This window comes from Pholcus phalangioides, unplaced genomic scaffold (genome assembly GCF_987345545.1).
Source record: "Pholcus phalangioides strain wild (caught in Gottingen) unplaced genomic scaffold, Ppha-v1.0 ptg000007l_1, whole genome shotgun sequence".
NCBI lineage: Eukaryota > Metazoa > Arthropoda > Arachnida > Araneae > Pholcidae > Pholcus > Pholcus phalangioides.
In genome coordinates, this window is record NW_028301600.1 from 51,268,192 (window position 1) to 51,288,350 (window position 20,159).

General features: G+C 33.9%; 1 protein-coding gene across 1 annotated transcript in view; it reads right to left on the minus strand.

The window, feature by feature from the left end:
* Positions 1-20,159, minus strand: part of LOC149085456 (uncharacterized) — a 130,780-nt gene that overhangs the window by 65,131 nt on the left and 45,490 nt on the right. Inside the window, exons 10-14 of the mRNA XM_089233471.1 lie at positions 17,122-17,304; positions 7,900-8,031; positions 6,843-7,022; positions 1,374-1,505; positions 259-441 (exon numbers count right to left, since the gene is read on the minus strand). Coding sequence (XP_089089597.1) covers positions 259-441; positions 1,374-1,505; positions 6,843-7,022; positions 7,900-8,031; positions 17,122-17,304 — 810 coding nt within the window. The remainder of the gene's footprint in view (positions 1-258; positions 442-1,373; positions 1,506-6,842; positions 7,023-7,899; positions 8,032-17,121; positions 17,305-20,159) is intronic.

The following is a 20,159-nucleotide window of genomic DNA, read 5'->3' on the forward strand; positions in this document are numbered from 1 at the left end:
TCATTTCTGGCAAAATCAAATAAGCAAAACACTTTTCCCACTTCTTTGCAGCAAAACATGCTTAAAATCTACCCAAAATAGCATTAAAAATATTAAATTATTTATTTTAGTTTAAAATTATTAGGCTGGTTTTACTTAGCATTGCCACTCCCGCTTCAAAGGGTGATGTAATATGCAAATGCGTGCACATTGAAAATAAGTCAAATCAAAAGTTTTCTGTAAAAACACAGAGTGCATGTGAAAAGAACATCTAGTCACCTCCAAAAACTGATGGAAGACCACCTTCAAAATATACCAAGATTGGCAAAGTATTAGTAAGACCAAACTGTCTGGCTAAACTTTCATCATTTATTTTTACTAGTGGTACGCCAATGGCTCCTGTGTCATCATCAATCTCTTCTAAAGATTTCTGAACTGCCACACTTGCATCAGAATCATCATCTAGTTTGAAAGTTAATGCAAAAATTAACAAAACTTTTCAGCAATACAAAAAAAAAAGTTACTAGCATTTTTACAGCATCATGATAAATATTACACAAAATTTTTTATCCTCCAAATGAAAAATAATTATGTACCAGATGTTTTATCTCATAAAAAGAAAAGACAAAGCTTTAATTTGTATTAAGAGTGCATACTGATACTATGTACCAAGGTTTCTGCTGGGATTTTTTTTTTAATTTTAGGAATTTGATTAATCAAACAAATTTTTTTAAAGCAAATGGGGGAAAAGGGGTTGACAAACAGGACATACTGTTTCATGACAATGACAAATAGATACACACAATTGGTAAAAACATTTTTCTATTTACCCTCCAAGTGAAGCATTTTGTCATGATTTATCACAATAGCGATTGGCAGCATAAGCTCTGCTATGTATGTTACATGGCAAGCATGCATCATTGCAAGCATCAATGAAAGGTATTCAGTAGTTACACATACCTATAATGTTACACATTATGAGTCTCAATTTTTTCTAATAGGCAAGATAATTTGGTTAATTTCGTTCCTATTTATCAACAGGAAGTCTCTGAAACTGGAATATATGTTTATGCTGTGGAAAGGGATGAGGAAATTTCATTTTTATTCTCTGTGTTATCTATCAACATCCTTCTTTTTCAAGGGTCCACCATCCTTCCTTTATTTTTTATGTGTTATGAACTAGACAAATCTGGCCTCTACGACTACTTTCAATTGAGAATGAAGAAAAATTATCACTAAGTTGAGTGAATTTTTTTTTCAATTTTCAACTGTACTCTATGGTTGCTAATCAATGGAGGTCTACATGAATACTTCCAACTTGAATAGTATAGGTTAACTTGTTCTTGTCAGGAAAATGATTAAACTAGAAGAAATTTACTTATTTTCATACTCACAAAAGAGAACTGCCAAAGCAGGAGTTGTTTTTATCAAATTCAACAACATTTTTTCAGTTATTTCCTCAACTTCATCTTTGGTTACTTGATTGTTAAACCATTGCAAAACATTCTCTGGATTCGCAAGATTGCCTGCGCAGAAAAAGTTGTACATATTATTTATATAAGTGTATATATATCTATCAGTTATTTTTCATTAATGTGAAAACATTTTATAATTCAGAAATCAAATTGAGGATGGGCTATGAATCTATAAGTAAAGTTGCAGTCAAATTGGCTGACTTTTTTCCCATCACCAATAATTTACCGTAGCTCTTTGGCTCCTTCAAAATTTTTTATTGATGACCCCAATATTTTTCAAGCTAATATGCTATCCTTATCTTTTTATATAATGCCATTTTCAATTTTTTTTGCCATTTAATAATAATTTATAGAATTTTTAAGATGGATCAGGTTTAGTGACAGTAATTTAAGGCAGTTTCTTACTACCCTTTTGAAAATCCAGAAACCATGTTAACAAGTTTCCAATCCCATGGGATGATACCTTTTGCAACACTAATCTTACAAATCTACGCATGAAAAAACATTTCATTAGCACATACTCTAAGAAGCTTGAGATAAATATCATCTGGTCCTGTTAGCAGAAAAATATTATGATGATTGTAGGACTTCTGCTTCTACTTGAATCTCATTGAGCTCCTCATCACAAAATGATTTTTTACTCCTACTTGGTATATCACCATCCTTTTTGAAAACTGACAAGAAAAATCATTGAATGCTCTACTCATGTTTTGTTGTCTTGTATGTTAGGCTGTCAATGAAAAAGGGGAAAAATGGTACCTTACAAATAATAGTGACATATCTGAAAAATGACCTCAGGTCAGCGTAAACATTATCTACAACTGGATTCAACGTCTTTCATACTACCTCGTATCACTTTCTTCAATTTTCTTCTAATAATCTTTAAATGTCCTTTTCTTATCAAGATAATGATCTTGATGTTATGTTGAACCCAAGAAGAACCAACGATTTGAGTTTGGTTCTTATAACAAAAGGTGTGAAGTCACAAAAGAATTTACGACCCTGATCCCAAACGGTTTTAGAAAGGTTCCACTAACCGTTCACAAAAACAAGAAACCAATCATTTGTTATCAGATTTATCTGTGGAACTGTTACAAATAAAGCTAATAACACAATAGTTACTAGGAAAAAAGTTGTGTATACTGAAATATGTTCAACAAGATCACCAGCATTAGTGAGAATCAAGTCCAAAACAGAGGTACTCCTAGTAGATTTTTGAACCTGCTGATACAAAAGATTATCACGAAATGTCTAAAAAAAATCTTTTATACTGATCCCTAACTAAATGGGTCACCCAATTAATACCTGTATAATTTAAATATTCTAAAATTAGAAATTCTTATGCTCAGACATACAGGAAAATTCTTTGTTAAGCTTGAATATGTGATTTGGATCCCCACTCAGAAGCATTATAACTAGGGCTGGTTCAACTAACTGTTAATCACAGTTGGAAATTTTAGTTGAGTTGATCAACTTGATCAATTCGATTAAAATTTTCACTAAGTTTTTAAATTAACCTGAAACTTGATTTAATTGACCAAACTGATTAGATGTCTTAAATTATACATGTCCTCTCTATACATAACATTGTATTAAGTGACCATATTTAAAAATATTTAAATAAATATTTTGATCAAACTTTTTGGCATGGGAAAATATGAGTCAATGCAACAAAAACTAGTGATGATTTCAACTTTGAATTGAGTTTGATGAGAGTTTTAGAAGAAAAGACCAAAATTTATTGTATTCACTGCTAACAGCAGTTTTTACACTTGGGAAGTGTCTCAGTCTCCCCTTTTCCTCATATTCTTTAGCAGACTCAAAATCAGTGAATAACCTAAAATAAATTAAAATTTCAAAACTGACAAGATTCAAGTAAAGAATCAATGGGTTTAATAGTCGTTCTAGGATTTTGGACTAATACATTATGTTTCCAAAAGTCTGCATCCTTTTTGGAGTTTGGACATTTTCTCAAATTTCTAGAAAAATACTGGGCAAATCATTCTGAAATTTTGGTCATGTATACCCTATATTTGTACTCGCCATTTTCAGTGAAAATTTAGTCACGAATGCATTTAGGAGACCAACAAAAAATTAAATAATAAATTTTTTTTATCAACCCTGTATCAGAAAAAGTTGTGAATGATTTTCAACTCTGAAAAAATATTATACTAATTTTGTGCAATACATCTGCATATTTTTGTGAGAATAGCATGTATATTCACAAAAATATAAATTTTTTCTATAAAAATTCCAATTTTTATGGCATGATTTTTGCTTTGAAAACATGAGACATACTATATAGAAATTTAAAATGTGACAAAGCATTGTTCAATGAGATATGAATATTTTGAGTAAATGATTATTAATTGTGTGCATGAGCAAGAAATATAAATTTTATTTTTCATTATTTGATTTCCAGATATACAGTGCAACTTATATGAAAATTTTAGTTGAATGTTGTGAAAATTCAGAAAGATATACGCGATATTATGAGCTGTAATTTCGAAACATGCTGAAAGTAATCGAACAATAAGAGATTTTCCACTAATTGGTATATGATTATGTGCTGTTATTTAATTTTTTACTTTGCTTTGTTTATTTTGACATCAAACACGTGTATTATGATAAAACACTTCTCTTACATAGCAAAACACATACGTCTTTGATCATTTGCATAATGCTGTGGGCTTATTCTCAAAATAATTATATATTTTTGTACGCACATTTAATCATTAAATGCACAGTAATAATGATCATTTACTAAAAATACTCATATTTCATTGAACAATGATTTGTCACATTTTAAGTTTCTATGCAGTATGTCTCATGTATTGTGTCATGTTTTCTGTACATTTCATAAACATTGGTTGAAAACTCAGCACAAAATTGATGTGTTTCTTTAACACTTTGTGAGCCGAGTGAATAACACATGGGTATTTATTTTGATGAGCATTTATTATTACGTTAGACTTATAGATAGATTACATATATACATAGGAAGAATTTATAAAGCTAAAGGAGCAGAACATATAGACGTCTTATCTACTTGATGTCCGTGGTGGAACTGTCTAGTTCCCCTTACACAACACTAAGTGGCGTTGTATGTTCTTATCAGTTTAGTTGTTTTAGTCATTTCTTATAAGGAAACCACAAAAATCATGCCATGAAAATTGGAATTTTTATATAAAACATTTATATTTTTGTGAATGAACATGCTATTCTCACGAACATGCATAGAAGTATTGCAAAAAATTAGCACAATATTTTTCAGAGCTGCAAATCATTTGCAACTTTTTCTGATACAGGGTGATCAAAAATTTTTTGTTATTATTTAATTTTTTTGTCGGTTCCCTAAATGCACTAAATTCTCACTGGAAATGGCAAATACTAATATAAGTTATTTATGACTGAAATTTCAGAACGATTCACCCAGTATTTTTCTAGGAATTTGAGAAATGTCTATACTCCAAAAAGGACAGACTGCGAACATAGTGTATGTTCGCAGTATAGAATACTAAACTGCAGGCAGTCTTAATTTCTTAATCTACTCCCGTATTTTTTTACATCTCAAATAAGTGAATGAAATGAATGAAATATTTTTTTAATATCGTCTATTAATATTATAGTTACCTGAACTATGTTTTTTATTAGTGGTTAACATTTGAAAAACCCTATTAAAATTAGACTGATTAATCAATTAAAAATTTTGATTACCCAGTTCAACACTATAATCAATTCTCAGTGCTAGTTATAACATTTAGACAAAAAGCTTATCACATTTTCAAGCTCTGTCCATGTACTTTAACACATTGTGAGTATGGGACTGATATCTCAGTTCACTTCATCTGACTGGAATTCAAAACTTGTTCTTCAGAGGCAGAAACTTGTTGAGTGTGGAACCCTTTGTTGCATTTTGGAAATGAAGGGGAAAAAATTTTGCTCAAATTAGATCTGTTTCCCCTTCCCTTTGTCTAATTCAAGTTCATGAAAAAAATATATGTACAGAAAATAATAGATTATTTTCAACTCATCTGGGTGGTTTAATATTTATACAATATCTTTTAGTGTATGGCATGCACTGTATATACATAATGAGTGTAAATAATTATACGCAACACACCAGGAAAGGTTTTGATGATGAGTGCAATTCACCATTACAGCTGAAAATCATCAGCATCCATATAAGAAGTGTTAAATACAACTATTCCACGTGTTGCACTCTTTAGTATGCAAACATGATTGAATGTACATCAAGAAACCGCCTCCCAACATATTTGTGAAACAAAAGTACCATATATACTCGTGTATAAGCCTACTCATATATATGCCGACCCCCCCCACTTCAGGACCACCAAAAACTGCGATAAATTGAAAACTAGTGTATAAGCCAACCCCCAAAAAATCCGTGAATTTTAGAAAAAAAAAATGTCATGCAAAATGAATAGCTTGCGGAAATTTACAATAGAAAATGATTAATACTTTTTAATCCATTTCTTCTGTGTCTCCAAGCTCTTCGTAATCAATCAGATCATCATAGGGGGTACGGCATCTTTGTTTTTATCCTCATCTGGGCTGTCATCGCCATTGTCACTTTCAAAGAGGATATCATCGTCAGCATAGGCGTACGCAGAATTTTCTCGAGGGGTTTCAGATTTTTTTCCTTCTGAGGGGGGGTTTTTAACCTTTTTTCCTGAAAAATAACACTATAATCTTGGCTCAAAGGGGGTTATAACCCCAAACCCCCCCCCCCCCCTTTGCACACGGCAATGATCTTCAGTTATATCCATCGCATTGCTGATGAAACACTTTTTGAACAATCGACGTTAGCCCACCTGGTATCAAAGTCAATGATATTTTTTATTTCTTTGCCTCGGCTTTGACATTATCCGTTCTGTGGGGTTTGAACATATCTCATACCAATAATGCTGGTTTTTCGAACACTGCTACAAAAATGACTGCTGATTGCGGGGGATCGGTATTTTCTCATCAAAAACTGACCGGAGTTAAAACCAGTCCCCCCCCCCCACACTTGAGGAACAAATTTTTCCACAAAAAAAACTCTGTTTATACATGAATATATACGGATGGTATATTCAAAAATATATAAAAATTTGTCCACCATCATTTGTGAAACTTGTGTAATAGCCATGAGATCTAAGCCCTCCAGAAAAATATGACTAAGCTTCTGGTGTTTATTAAAATGTTTTAGTTTGTCCCATGTTGTAATGTTAATTAAGAAGCTATCCAAATCAGTGCTAAACATTTCCCCAGTTTTACTCATCATCACTAACTACCCAACATTCCCTTCTACCTGATGTGGGAGTAAAAAATTATTTTACAGTAAAGGAAAAAAAATTAAACTGAAATACACTACCATTCACTCACCACTATATACATTTGGCATTTTTTGGTAAAAAAAAACCAAGGCAGGTAAATATTCCAAACCATATTTCTCTGCTGCTTTAATATCAGCAGTTTTAAGAAATATTATTCCTTGTTGATCAGCTTCATCATCGATGCGTTCCAAATTTTGAAACAAATTATCATTAGTACTTGAAGGATCATCTGAAAAAAATTCAAGACATTGATGAAAGAAAAGAAACTAACAATAAGGAATACAATAATGAAAAAGCAAATGAGAAACATAGGCATAAACTTGTATCCGGGAGCATCCCCCCACAACACATTTGCTACCATCTCTATAGTAACCTATGGAAATATTAGAATTGAGCTGCCAATTTCCAATAACTTTGCAACTATGGTGAGAAATGATAGAAATTCAGGAATAATACCCTAGAATCATAACAAACAAAACCACAATCAGAGCCAATTCTGGACATTTTTCAAGTGTAAGCAAATAAGATTTTGGTGATAAAAAAATTGCCTCCCTTGAGTTGGCACCTTCTGCTGCAGCATAGTTCACAGGATTCAAGGTCCCGCCCTGACCACAATGAATAATATGTGTGAATATTTAATATTTTGGGATAAGTGCCACAGAAGGAAAAAAATGCTCAACACAAGTATTGAATTAGCTCATCTGCTGCACCGAACTAATACAAAATTTAACGCATGAACGGAATTACTTTTCTTATATTCTACAAGTCAACATTTGTTAGAAAATGCTTGCTAGATGCTGAGAGAAAAAATTCTGAATAGTTTAAATGCTTTAAATGCAATTCAGTTAGGGACCATTCACATAGGCATAAACTTGTATCCGCCCCCCCCCCATAGTAACCTATGAAAATATTAGGTTTGAGCCCCCTCCCCCACAATAATTCTGAGCCCTCCCAATATTTTCAATAACTTTATGCCTATGGCCATTCAAGTATTATGCAAGCAGAATTTTAATTATTTTCATCCTTTAAAATAATTTAAAAACTATAAACTTGTATATTTTTTAGTAAATGATTGAAAATAGTTTCACTTTAACCATAATACTCACAAAACAAAACTGCAATCAAATCATGTTTAGCTAGCAAAATTCCTAGCAGTTTTTCTGTAACTTCCTCGATTTCATCTGAAATCATTTGTTTTGTCATCCATTTGAGTACTTCCTCTTCATCGCTTAGGTCACCTTTAAAAAAGTATTAAGTTAAAAAATAATTATTGAGTTATGTATTAATTTGAGTTATTGCATGACTTATTATCAAGCCATGCTTTGAAAACTTTAAAAACCACTAGTCTGTGATCAACTAATGGGGATGCAGTGACATGTCTTGCTAAGTACATTTACTAATTCTGATAGTTTATTAAAACATGTGTATACAGTTAAGTCTTCATTCAATGAACTTCCATTCAACAAAATTTCAATTTAACAAACTTTTTAAAGATCTTTGACTTTGAGCAACATTTACATGCTATTTAACCTTCATATTACAAAAAAGGTAATTTCTATTCAACAAAGTTTCTTTGGATACTTTTTTCACCCGCAATTTTTCATTTTTTTTTTTTTTTTTTTGTAATGTTTCATAACTTCTTATTTGTCAAAGTTCCAACAAAATCAACCATAGAGAGATCTTTTTAGTAACGGCTTCAAGTTATATGAAAACAACTTTAAAATGCTGCAAAGTTTGCTGTCTAGTAATAAACGATAAACAAAGCAGGATTACACTTTTTACAGTTTAGGATACACGTTAAAGTTAATAAAGTGGATAGGTAGTTTCAGTCTTTGTTTTTGCCTCATTTTTTTTTATAACTTAATTTACAAATTTCTATTTAATGAATGTTCTTTATAACAAAGTGGAGTGGAACAATGAGACTTCATTAAATAGAGACTCGACTGTATTTATCATGTAGTATTTACTTTCTATACCAGGTTTCTCACACTTTTGTCACCCGTGGCCCTCTTGCCCAATTAATGGTTCATCTGTGGTTCCTGAGAACAGTTTAGTACAGGAATGGACAAATCCCATTATTTGCCATGGAACCAGGTTGCCATGGCAAATAAAAAATTGGTATTGGCAACTAATTTTTTTTTGTATAGTTACTAAATTGCAGGCTGAGAGCAGCACATGTTTGAAATTTATATAAGCATATCTACCAACATGAAAAGAAACCAACAAGTCAAAAGAAACATCATATTAGACCTTTTTCTTCAGGTAAAAAAATTTTTGGCACCTATATTTTTTGTGATTTGTCCAGCCCAGGTTTAGTAAATATTTTCACTTATAAAAGGATCACTTCAAAGCATAAGTAGGCACACAAATGAATATCTCCAGCTTGCAACGACATCCCTGACAAAGGTTGGCGATGTCCCCTAGGGGCCATGTTTTCAACAATAGAAGAAAAGACTCGACACGTGTTAGCTCTAATGGAGAGTAATTTCAAGGGAATTGAAGAATTTTTGTAAAAAAATTGAATAAACAAATTTTAAAAAAGAAATTCCTGTTACTTTTAGGTACCCTCTTGTACTTGGACAACAATAATGGTCGTGTATGTATCAAGCAATATGAAGATAAAAAAAGTAAGCTCAGAGAATTAATATTTTTTATTTTTTTGAGATCAATCGCATGAGAAATGATACTTGGAAAAAATCTTACAAAAATTCACAATACGTTTGTAATAATTTTTTTTCTAATTACCATTTTAATCAGAATCCTCTTTTAGGATTACGTTTTTGGAGCTTCCTGGTTTCACTGAGAGGTGGCTTTGTTGAGATGGGGTTCCTCTGAATAGGCGGAGGGGGATCTGGGAGGTTTATGATAGGCTTAGGTAAGGCTTATTTACTCCCAGACCAGGTAGACTGGAATATGGGTTAGTTAATGATAATAATAACACTATTGACTGCAAATTACCCACCTCTGACTTGGATGGCTTCTCAATTGACACTAAATCACAGGGCAAAGTAAAATGTATGCTAATAAATGTTAGGGGCTTGGGTAACAGCAACTATGATATCAGTGGATAACCTAGACCTTGTAGTCATTACAGAATCTTGAGCAAATGATGGGGATGAATCCTTCTTATGCATCCCTGGATACAATACTTTTTAAGAAATGGGGGGGGGGGTGGAGTCTTGATTTACATGAAATTATGTTTGAAATCTAGAGAGTGTGCAGAGAAGTAATATTGAAACTACATAGGTTGAGCTTGAAAACGAAAAGCACATTAACACCTTCGCTTACATGAATGAACGCCAGGGTCTCTGCCACCGGACTTATCCCGTTGCCGAGATCTCTTCCAGCCCAGCTTCGTGGCAGAGTCTGGAACAAAGTGTGAGTGCACCTAACAGTCTGAGTGTGTAGCTAGTGTAGTGTATGATATTTCAGTGCTGCCATCTATACTTCAAATTATGAGTGAAGTGCAATGATTGAATATTTGTAACGTTGTAGGCCTGTTGCTCTCTCTGGCGAGACTTTTTAACGGAGAGATCGGCTCGCATTCGCGCCTTGAAGTTGGGAACCACAGAAAACAAACTTCAACCGACCACCACTGCGGGGTTCGAACTCAGATCCTTGCATCGCGAGTCCGTCACTATAACCACTCGACCACCACAGCGGCCACCTTCGCTTACAAGGAATTGGCAAGAAATTTGGATGAATTCTACTTGACGAATGGGCGATAAATATTTTAACCTTGTCCTAACTTAACTGCATGTTAGAAAAAAGGAAAGAAGTTGAATGAAAAAAGGTAGAAAAAAAAAACAAAAGGTAGAAGAAAAAAAAAACAAAAGGTAGAAGAAAAAAAAACAAAAGAAAGGAAAATAGTATTATGATTAAGTATGATTAGAGAGAGGATAGAGATAAGCGAGAGTAGGTATAAGAAATAGATTTCTCTTTTTACCCTCATCCAACCTGTTCTTGTTTGCTCTTGTATGTATATAGTAGAAGGATACATCATATGTGGGGGAAAAATAATTGTGTTGTACTGATTGGGAGAACCTATTGACTAGAGATCAATATGAAAAAGGCTTTCTTAAATTGGTGCTTAACAATTTTTTGTATCAGCAGGTATCCAACGCCATTAAGGGTATTTCTATTTTGGATTTAGTTCTCACTAGTTAAAAGAATCTTGATGAACATTTTTTGGTGGGCGACAAGTTTTCTTCTAGTGGTCATCATGCCATTAGTTTTCTCTGTAACTTTTCATTAGGTAAAGCTGATAACAAAAGAATGGTTCCTTGTTTTTGAACAACAAATTTTGATCTCTTGAGGGAAAGGTTAATGGGTGTTTTCAAAGACCCATTGGAAGCAGTTGGGGTGGTAAATCAATGGGAAGAATATTAGGCAAAAAACTTTCCTCTATATATATATTCTGCATGACATCGTACCCTTTGTTCGTAAAAAGCGTGTTTGTTTGTCACACTCCCTCTGGTTCAAGGAAAAAATGTGTAATCCTTATTTTGAAAAGAAAAGGGCATTTAGAGAGTATAAAAGTGGAACAAGTGATCTGTCATCATTTACTACTACTACTACTTAACCATACATGCACCTCCTACACATTCCTCTACAGAATTGAAGTCATCATTTACTGTGTAAAATGAAGGGCATTGAAGAAGTTGATTAGGAAAAGTAAAAAGGAAGTTGAATCTCTCTGGGTAGGCAGATAATATTGGCACTGACCGAAAATTATTTTTCAAGTATACCAACAATGAATGTAAGGGGACAGTTGACCCCCTCTTGATTGAAAGATCTAGGGTGGAGAGCAATTTAGGCACATGAAGTGCTTTCAATGACTTTTCATATCAGTTTTCAATAGAGAATATGATGGTGATATCCAAAACATGAGTACGTCATGGGTTGATAAAGTCCTCAACAATATTCAAGTGGAAGATGTGGAAATCCTTAAAACTTCTAAAAAATATATGTGCAAGCAAACCACCAGGACTAGATGATATTTATCATAGGGTCCTTAGGGAATGTGCTAATAAACTGTTGGGGCCAGTTGCACAGATTTACGGAAGTAGTGTTGCTGAGCAGGGGTGGCTTAAGCGCTTAAGGAGGGTGCAGGGTGCAAGGGCTGCAGCGCACCCAGGGGCCAGTTGTAAGGGGCAACAGCATAACTTTAGTTGAGACCCCAAAATTTAACATGTTAAAATTCACATGACATCATGCTTTTGAGTCATACCTCGACAACGGAAACGTTGAGAAATGTCCCTGGCCGTAATACCAAAAACAACAATGTAAGCTATTGGGACAGCTCAAGACAAAATCTGTACCAGTGAGGGACATATTTTTGTGCCTCCTTGCCTATTGCCTCCCCATAGCAGCTCAAGCTTACCTGCCACCCTAAATGGCAACCCTGGCAGGTAGCTGACAGGGCTTCAGTGAAGGGAACCGTGAGATAAACATGATTTTTTTTTCAGAAGAAAGCCACACATCATTGTTTACCAAGCAAAATGTGTATGACCATGCGTCCCACTTTTGAAGTAGAATTTTTCTTCTTTTTTTGTTCCAGAATTATTTTACCATTCCTAATAATGCCACTTAACTTAATCTTTGAAACAGCCCTTATTATTGTGCGCCGTCATCACTTATCCTGTAAAGATGATATATAATGAGGGTTTTTTATTGAGAAATTTCTTTCAAAAGATGTTTCTGGTACTCCAGGACAAATAAGAAACCAAATTTTTTCTTCGCTTTCATTTGACTATTGTGGAACAAATTCTGGGTGAAAGCATGACCTCTTGCATTCTAGAGCAGGGATTTTTATCCAGCCACCCTACCCAGAAAGACTTGTCACTGGCCTTTCTATATAATTTATCACATGAAAAAGCCAAAAAATTATGAGAATTGTCCCAAGCAGTTGTGGGGGCCATGGGTGAAGGAACCAAAATGCACACTTGCCCTTTGTGATAGAGTATAGGGGCGGAGCTTGGCGATGTAACCCATTGCGGCCGCACAGGGTGCCGCTCAATAGGGGTGCTAAATCTGAGATGAATGGGTAGAAAAAGTTCCATTGTCAGAAAAAAAAAAATCAAAGAAAATGTTTTCTGTCGGCTCTGGAGGGGTGCAAAATCCAAGATGAAAGGGTGAAATTTGTTTTTGTCAGAACATTATTTGGATGAATTGTGAGGGAGGAGAAAGACCCTGAAGGGAGGGTTGATAAGGCTCCAGCTTGGGGCCCGAGACTAAATCCTTATTATTTTTCTTTTTTTCACTCCATAAATTAACTATAGAAGAGGCCCATGGAAAATCTAGCTTGGTCCCCGTGAAAGATTCCAGCCTAGGGGCCCTGATGCAGGAGGTAGGTGCCTCTGTTGCTGAGGGCATCGTTTCAGGGGCTTGGTAACTTGCTAATGTGGTTCTAACACTTAAAAAGTAAAGAAGTTGAGACAGTAGAGAAACTGTGTCACAATTATTGTCCAGTGAGTTTAACGAGCTGGCTCTCGAAAATTTTGGAAATGATTATCAGATGACAATTGGTAATGTGTATAGATGAAAATAACATATTGTCGGAAAACCAGTATGGGTTTTAGAAGGGGAAGTCATTCGTAACTTACCTCCTTTGCTTCTATGATCATGTAATCAGGACTGGGGGGAAAAAACACGTTGATGTTCTTAATATTGATTTCCAGAAGGCATTTGATTGGGTTCAACATGGTAAACTCTTGAAGCATCTATATGAAATTAGGGGCAACTTGTTGAATTGGATAGAATTATGGTTGAGAGATGGCAACACACCACAACGGGTTATGGTGAGTGGGGAATTTTCCTATTGGACAGGTGTGAAAAGTGCAGTCCCTCAATAAAGTGTCCTTGGGCCAGGGTGTGCAAAAGCCCGGGTTTTTCTGGGTTTTTTGGTTTCAAACCAAACCTTCTGGTTTTTGGGTTTTTTCGGGTTTATGATACTGGAGCACAAGGAAAGAAAGTTATATATGCTGTAGCTTACATAAATATAATACATCTAATAATGTATGGCAACAATTTATGTAATTATTATATCAGTGGTGGCTCATTACAGAAAATTATGAGGTGCGCAAAATCATTTTGCATCTTATGATAATAGATTTATAAAATAGATTTTTCCCTCTCTCTCTCTCTCTCTCTCTCTCTCTCTAATTCTTATAATTTAAGTTGCATTAAATACATAGATTTATTAATGTATTTCTCTTTAGATAGAGTACGACAATGCAATAATGCTATTGGAAAGCAAAATATTTGTGAGTAAGTGCAGTTTTGGGTGTTATGTTTAGTGGGTTTTTCATGGGTTTTCTCTAGCTACTGTAATCTAAATAGCATTGAATATATAGATTTATTAATGTATTTATCTTTAGAATATGAAAATGCAGTAACATCATTGCTTTTGTGAGTAAGTGCAGTTTTAAGGTATGGTTTTTGGTGGGTTTTTTCACCTAAATTTTTTTTAAAAACACGCCTGGGTTTTTTCGGGTTGAGCGAAATCAGACACTCTGCCTTGGACCTATACTTTTTTCACTGTTTATTGATAAACTCGATCAAGGACGCTGATGAGTAACCTATCAGGGTATAGAAAGGTTTGTTAGGAATTTGCAGATGACGTAAAGTGAAAGGGAGATGCTCCAGATAAACTTGAATATGATTGAAGCATGGGCAATGGAGCATGACCTCCAGTGTTGATTACTGCCTGGTTGTTCAGTTTGGTTTGAACAACCCATGTTTCACTTACAAGTTGAATGGCATTACTATCCCGGACACAACTGGGATCACTGATTTGGAAATTCTTATTGACAGCTCTGGTTTTTTGAACATTGTTCAGTGGTGGTCAAAAAAGCAAATAGAATGATTGGCTTCATTCTTAAAAAGATCTCTTCATGTCATGGGTGGACATACAGGGACATAGGGGCATTGCCCCCCACAGACATCATCATCATCATGCCTCCCCAGAAATCATCATCATCATGCACCCCAGACTTTCAAGTTTATCTCTGCCTATGCTTCACTTTCTCTTAAAGTCATTCTGCTTTTCTGATTCTTGGTTCGTCCTGGACTGGAATATGCCATAAGGTTTTGGATACCATACCTACAGAAGGACATGGACATAGACTTATTTGAGGAAGTGCAGAGAAGAGCTACGCATGCTCTTGTTGGCCCCACAAGGCTTGAGCTATGAACAATGACTTGATTTCTTGAATATGTTTACATTGGAGGAGTGCAGGTTTCAGGGGGATATGATCGAAGTGTTAAAATTTTTCAACAGTATGGATAGGATGGACCATGAGTTATTAATACACCATCAATCAACTGCTTCAACAAGGGGACACTGGTATCATTTAATATATATATATATATATATATATATATATATATATATATATAAGGGACAGTTAAAGGCTGTGGTGTCACAGGGAGTTTTTTCTAATAGGGTTATTAATAAATGGAATAGCTCACCCCTGGAGGTCGTAAAGTCTAACACAATCAACACGTTTAAAAAGAAGTAAGATAAAATATTGGGATAAATTGAGAAGCTATCAATGCTTCTCAATGCTGCTTCAAAGACAACCATAATCTTTTTTATGGGCAGTGTATAATATATATTATTAATTATTGGTTTTTTATTTCATGATACAATGGAACTTTGGTTAACACAAGCTTAATTTGTTCCTCCAATGTGCTGATTATCCAAACTGCTTGTTATTAGAATCAAACTTCCCCATAGGAAATAACAGAAACTTAGATAATTCATTCCACAATTATTCCTTGACTAATACAAATGACATTCAATCAATAATTTAAACCCAATAATAATAATACAATAAAATATATATAATACAATAATGTGATAAATAAATATACAAAATACAATAATGTTTACAAATTAACTTACTCCAAAGGACAAGAGGGCAGGACTATCCTTTAGGATGATTTTTGGACTCTCCTCTGGTGTTTGTACTTATTCTTTTTGTGTGATTTTGAAAAAGAACCTTATCCAATGACACTTCCTTTTGCCTCCTTTTTAGGATTTCCCAGGAGTGGGAAATAACAGTGTTCGTTGGACAAATTCATTGCTGTTCGTTCACACACTGCTACAGCTTTATTTCGGTGGTTGCCTTCTGTCCGGGCGGGTGAATTTTATGGGCCATGTTATGGTTAGAAGGAGGAGGAGGTGTTTCTTTTCTACATAGTCTCCCATTAGTAATTCCCATTTGAAAAGTGGGGAACCTCCCCTCATTTCTCTTTTCCTCAGATAATATACCATCCATAAACTCTTGCTGTTGTATGCAAAGGAGATCCATGAGTTCATCTACACAGTGATCTATCTCTCTCTCTCTCTCATCGCCATATTCTTCTAGTTTTTGAATGGAGTCCTCATGCACTTCCAGTCCCATGGTCTTCCCCTGATTTAAAAGGGGTGTCATGACCCCTCGGACAATCTCTTTGACATTTTTTGGCTCCTATTCATGAGCCAGACCCTCAGTTAAGTTCAATAATGCAATCAGCCCACAGTTTTCTCTAAGCAGAATTGAAAAAAACTTAAAGTTCCCATACACATGGTTACAATGCATCTAGTTTTGCATCGTAAACAGTCACGCTCGCAAGTGTGTTCATTTTTCAAGTGAGGCATGCTAACGGGAGATTGTAGGGGAGAATATTACCCACAATTCTGCGGAACGTGTACGGGTCAAAATGAAAAACCATCAGCTCAGTTGTGATCATGTAAAAATAAACAAAGCACAAAATTTTTGCTTGTTATGCAAATTGCTCATTAACCGAAGTTCTACTGTATATGCTCTTATTTTGGGTTGCTGTTGATTAGCTACATTTGACATTCATATTTTTTATGGGCATCTTTTTTCAGCCACCTTGTTGGGCAAGTTACCTGTTGTGGCCTTTGTGTTTGTATTTGTACTATTGTTGAGAAGAAAAATAAGTGTTAATCATCTTACAGGGAAATCAGTTATTTCCCTCACCTAACCTCATTAGATATAATTTAAGGGACTTAAGAAATTTAACACAAACTTTTGACAAAAATTTAATACTTCTTTGAATTTAACACTCTTTTGAGCTACATTATAATTGCTGTGGGAAAAAGAATTATTTATAAAATTTCTCAAGTATTATGTCTCAGATCTGAGAAAAATTACAAGCTTTACTTTTTTATTAATCGCTATGTTTTACCTAGTATTAATGTTGTTGTTTTTTTTGACCACTGTATATCAGTCTCAAGATGTGGGGAAATAACTCTGGCATACAGATACGTAAAGCACACAGAAATGACTATTAATTTCAAAACTTATTTCATATACCTGAAAAGATACTTGGGATGCGCCTTTCAAAGTACACCAAAACTGGTAATTCATAGAAACCATATGATTTTGAGAGTTCCAGATCAGAGATTTTGACGAAAGGCAAGTCCTTTTGTGCAGCTTCATCATCAATTTTCTCCAATGCTTTGATGATGCTTAGAGATTTTTCTGAGTTTTTGTCATCTGCATAAGTAATATTCTGAGCATACTAAAAAAAGTAGCATGTACAGTGTTTCGAAAAATCTACTATTTGCTCTTTTAATCTGTGTAATAACATACTGCACATTATACATCTCAAAAGTATAGAGAATGCTTTTTAAAAGAAATGAAATTTAACAACTTTCTTGAAGCAACATCCAAAAAAGTTTTAACACACGATTATAGAACTAATTAACATACATTTCAATAACTTTGACATCAATAATAAAATTCCAATTTCAGTTATAACAAAAAAAAAAAAAAAAAAAAAAAACAACACGCTGTCTCAAACGTATAGAGAAAAATGTATAAACCAGTGATTTTTTTCAAAGAAGTTTAACTAAATAAAATACCCAATATCTTTCACTCTTCATTTAGTTGTAAAAATACCATACATTTATTTTTTTTTTGTAATTAGGGGCTCCAAAGTATAACGTCTTGAAGAAAATGGGTGGATTGTTTTAAAAATTTCCAGGAAAATTAATATAATTGAGTCAATTACTCACAAAGTCCTACTAAGGAATAATGACTTTATCAGGCAGAAACAAACTGGATGACCAAGAAAAACCTCAGAAAGAGGTAACCACGTGTTTGTGTATTATCACCACATGAAGTTTTTTAGCTCATATTAACTGTAATATCTCAAAGTACACAGTTCATTACAGTATCAGAGAAAGCTGTAACATATTGTCTCACAAAATGTGTTCATTCCCAAAACTTGATGTGCACCACAAACAAGTTCAGTTATCATGGGTTTGTCCTCATGTCTTGGAAGGATGAATGTGTAACAAATATTTTCTCTGATAAAAAAAAGTTCAACTTGGATGAGCCGAATGGCTGGAACTATTACTGGCATGATTTGACACGTGAACTTTGCAGTACCTCCAGTAGATGTTGAGGGGCATCTGTTATGGTACTAGGAGGTTTTTGTTTAATTCACAAAGCTACTGCTTTCTAGGATACACTTGAAGCATTGTGTACTTTGAGATATTGCAGTTGATATGCTAAAAAACTTGCAAAATAATATTCTATACAGAAATAATTTTTGCAATGAATAAAAACATGGCAATCTTTTTCTGTTGTTTTCCCTTGCCCCCCCCCCCCCCCCCCCAGATGGTCACATACAGAGAGGAATAATATTAATCTCTACTGTTCATACAAAGTACAAAATACAAAAGACAGTATGAAGCAGAGATGAAGATGAGTTTCAGAAAGAAAATTCACATGCCTCTGAAGAGAATTGAACCAGGTCACCTCTCAGTCGGACGAGGGCTCTATCATCAAGCTACAGTAGAGTAACATTTTCTTCCCTTAGAGCGTATATGTATGCTGAATAAGACTGCGCATGGACAGCCTTCTAACTTAGCTAATTGCTCTTAGTGTTTTCTTGGCTGCGCAATTTGTTTCTTTTCAATAAAATCACTAGTCCTTAGTAACACTGTGAATAACTAATAACTGACTCATTTCTATTGATTTCCCTGGAAATTTGAGAAACAGTCCATCCATTCATTTCAAGAGACCATACTTTCAATGCTTCCTTATAAGAAAAATTAGCATTTTGTGGCATTTCTACAACGAAATGAAGAGTAAAGGTTAACAAGTCTTTCATGCACAGTGCCATGTGTAATCCAACTCTGAAAATTGTTAAACTTCTTTGGGAAATTGTTGTTTTATACATTTTCTATACTTTTGAGACTGCACTTTTTAATTTCTTGTTAATACTTCTCAAATTGGAATTTTGCAATTCATTTCATTTCAAATTATTGGAAAGGCGTAAATTAATTCTATGACTGTGTGTTAAAACTTTTTATGTTGCTTTCATTCATATTTTATTTTAAAAATATGCATTCTCCATATGTTTAAGATGCACTATAAACAATGTATAGTCAAACATTGTTAATGGGTCACCCTGAAAATGCATCCCTCTGCTTACAGATCACTTTTTGGAAAATTCATTCTTCATTTAATGTAGCAAGGCTCTGGTAAACGGGTATGGTGGGTTTTTATAAAGCCCAGTTTGGAAAAGGGGAGAACTCGACCAAGAAACCTGGCTGCAGGATGGGAGAGCCCAGCTACAAAGATCCCTAATTTCTATCAGCTTGATAAAAAAGGACTGTTCCTTCAACTTACTATTTTCAAGTAAAAATTGAGGGGTTTTTTTCACTGTAAAAAAAATCAGTTCTAAAAGAAACAAAAGTTCTAGAACTTAAAAATAAATATTTTTTATTTTGTTTCTGGTCTTAAAAGAAAACCAAACCTATTGTTTAAGACTGAAAATTTAGTTTACAAAAACACACTGAATTTTTCTCAAGAGGTAATATTTTTGTGTTAAAATATATATTGCAGGAGGTTTTTAAAAAAGTGATCTCTGAAAAGCTGAGAGGCCAAATAGGACCTTTGACTCATCACAATGAAATATTCCTTTTTTGCACTTTATTAATTTTGAAAATTCCACTTTCAATTTCTGAAAATTGTCAATTGTACAATCATGCGAGAGTTATCAAAATGACATAATTGCATTATTGACAATATTTTGGTAGATATTGTGACCTATAATGCTTTTACCAATCAAAAATGAACAGAAAGTGTATCAATGCAAACTCCAATGAAAATGAGCGTAAATAACTTTAATATTCAGTACTTATATATATATATATTTGTTTTAATTGGTTTTTGATTACTAAATGAGTTTAATTTAAATTTTGTTCAAATAAATGTTTAATTATATAAAATAAAATAATAAATCAAAGTAATTTTTTACCCTGAAAATTAAAAATCTTTTGGGGTCAGATGACCTTATTTCTAGCTTTAACATTTTTTGATATTGGATGGCAGGACTA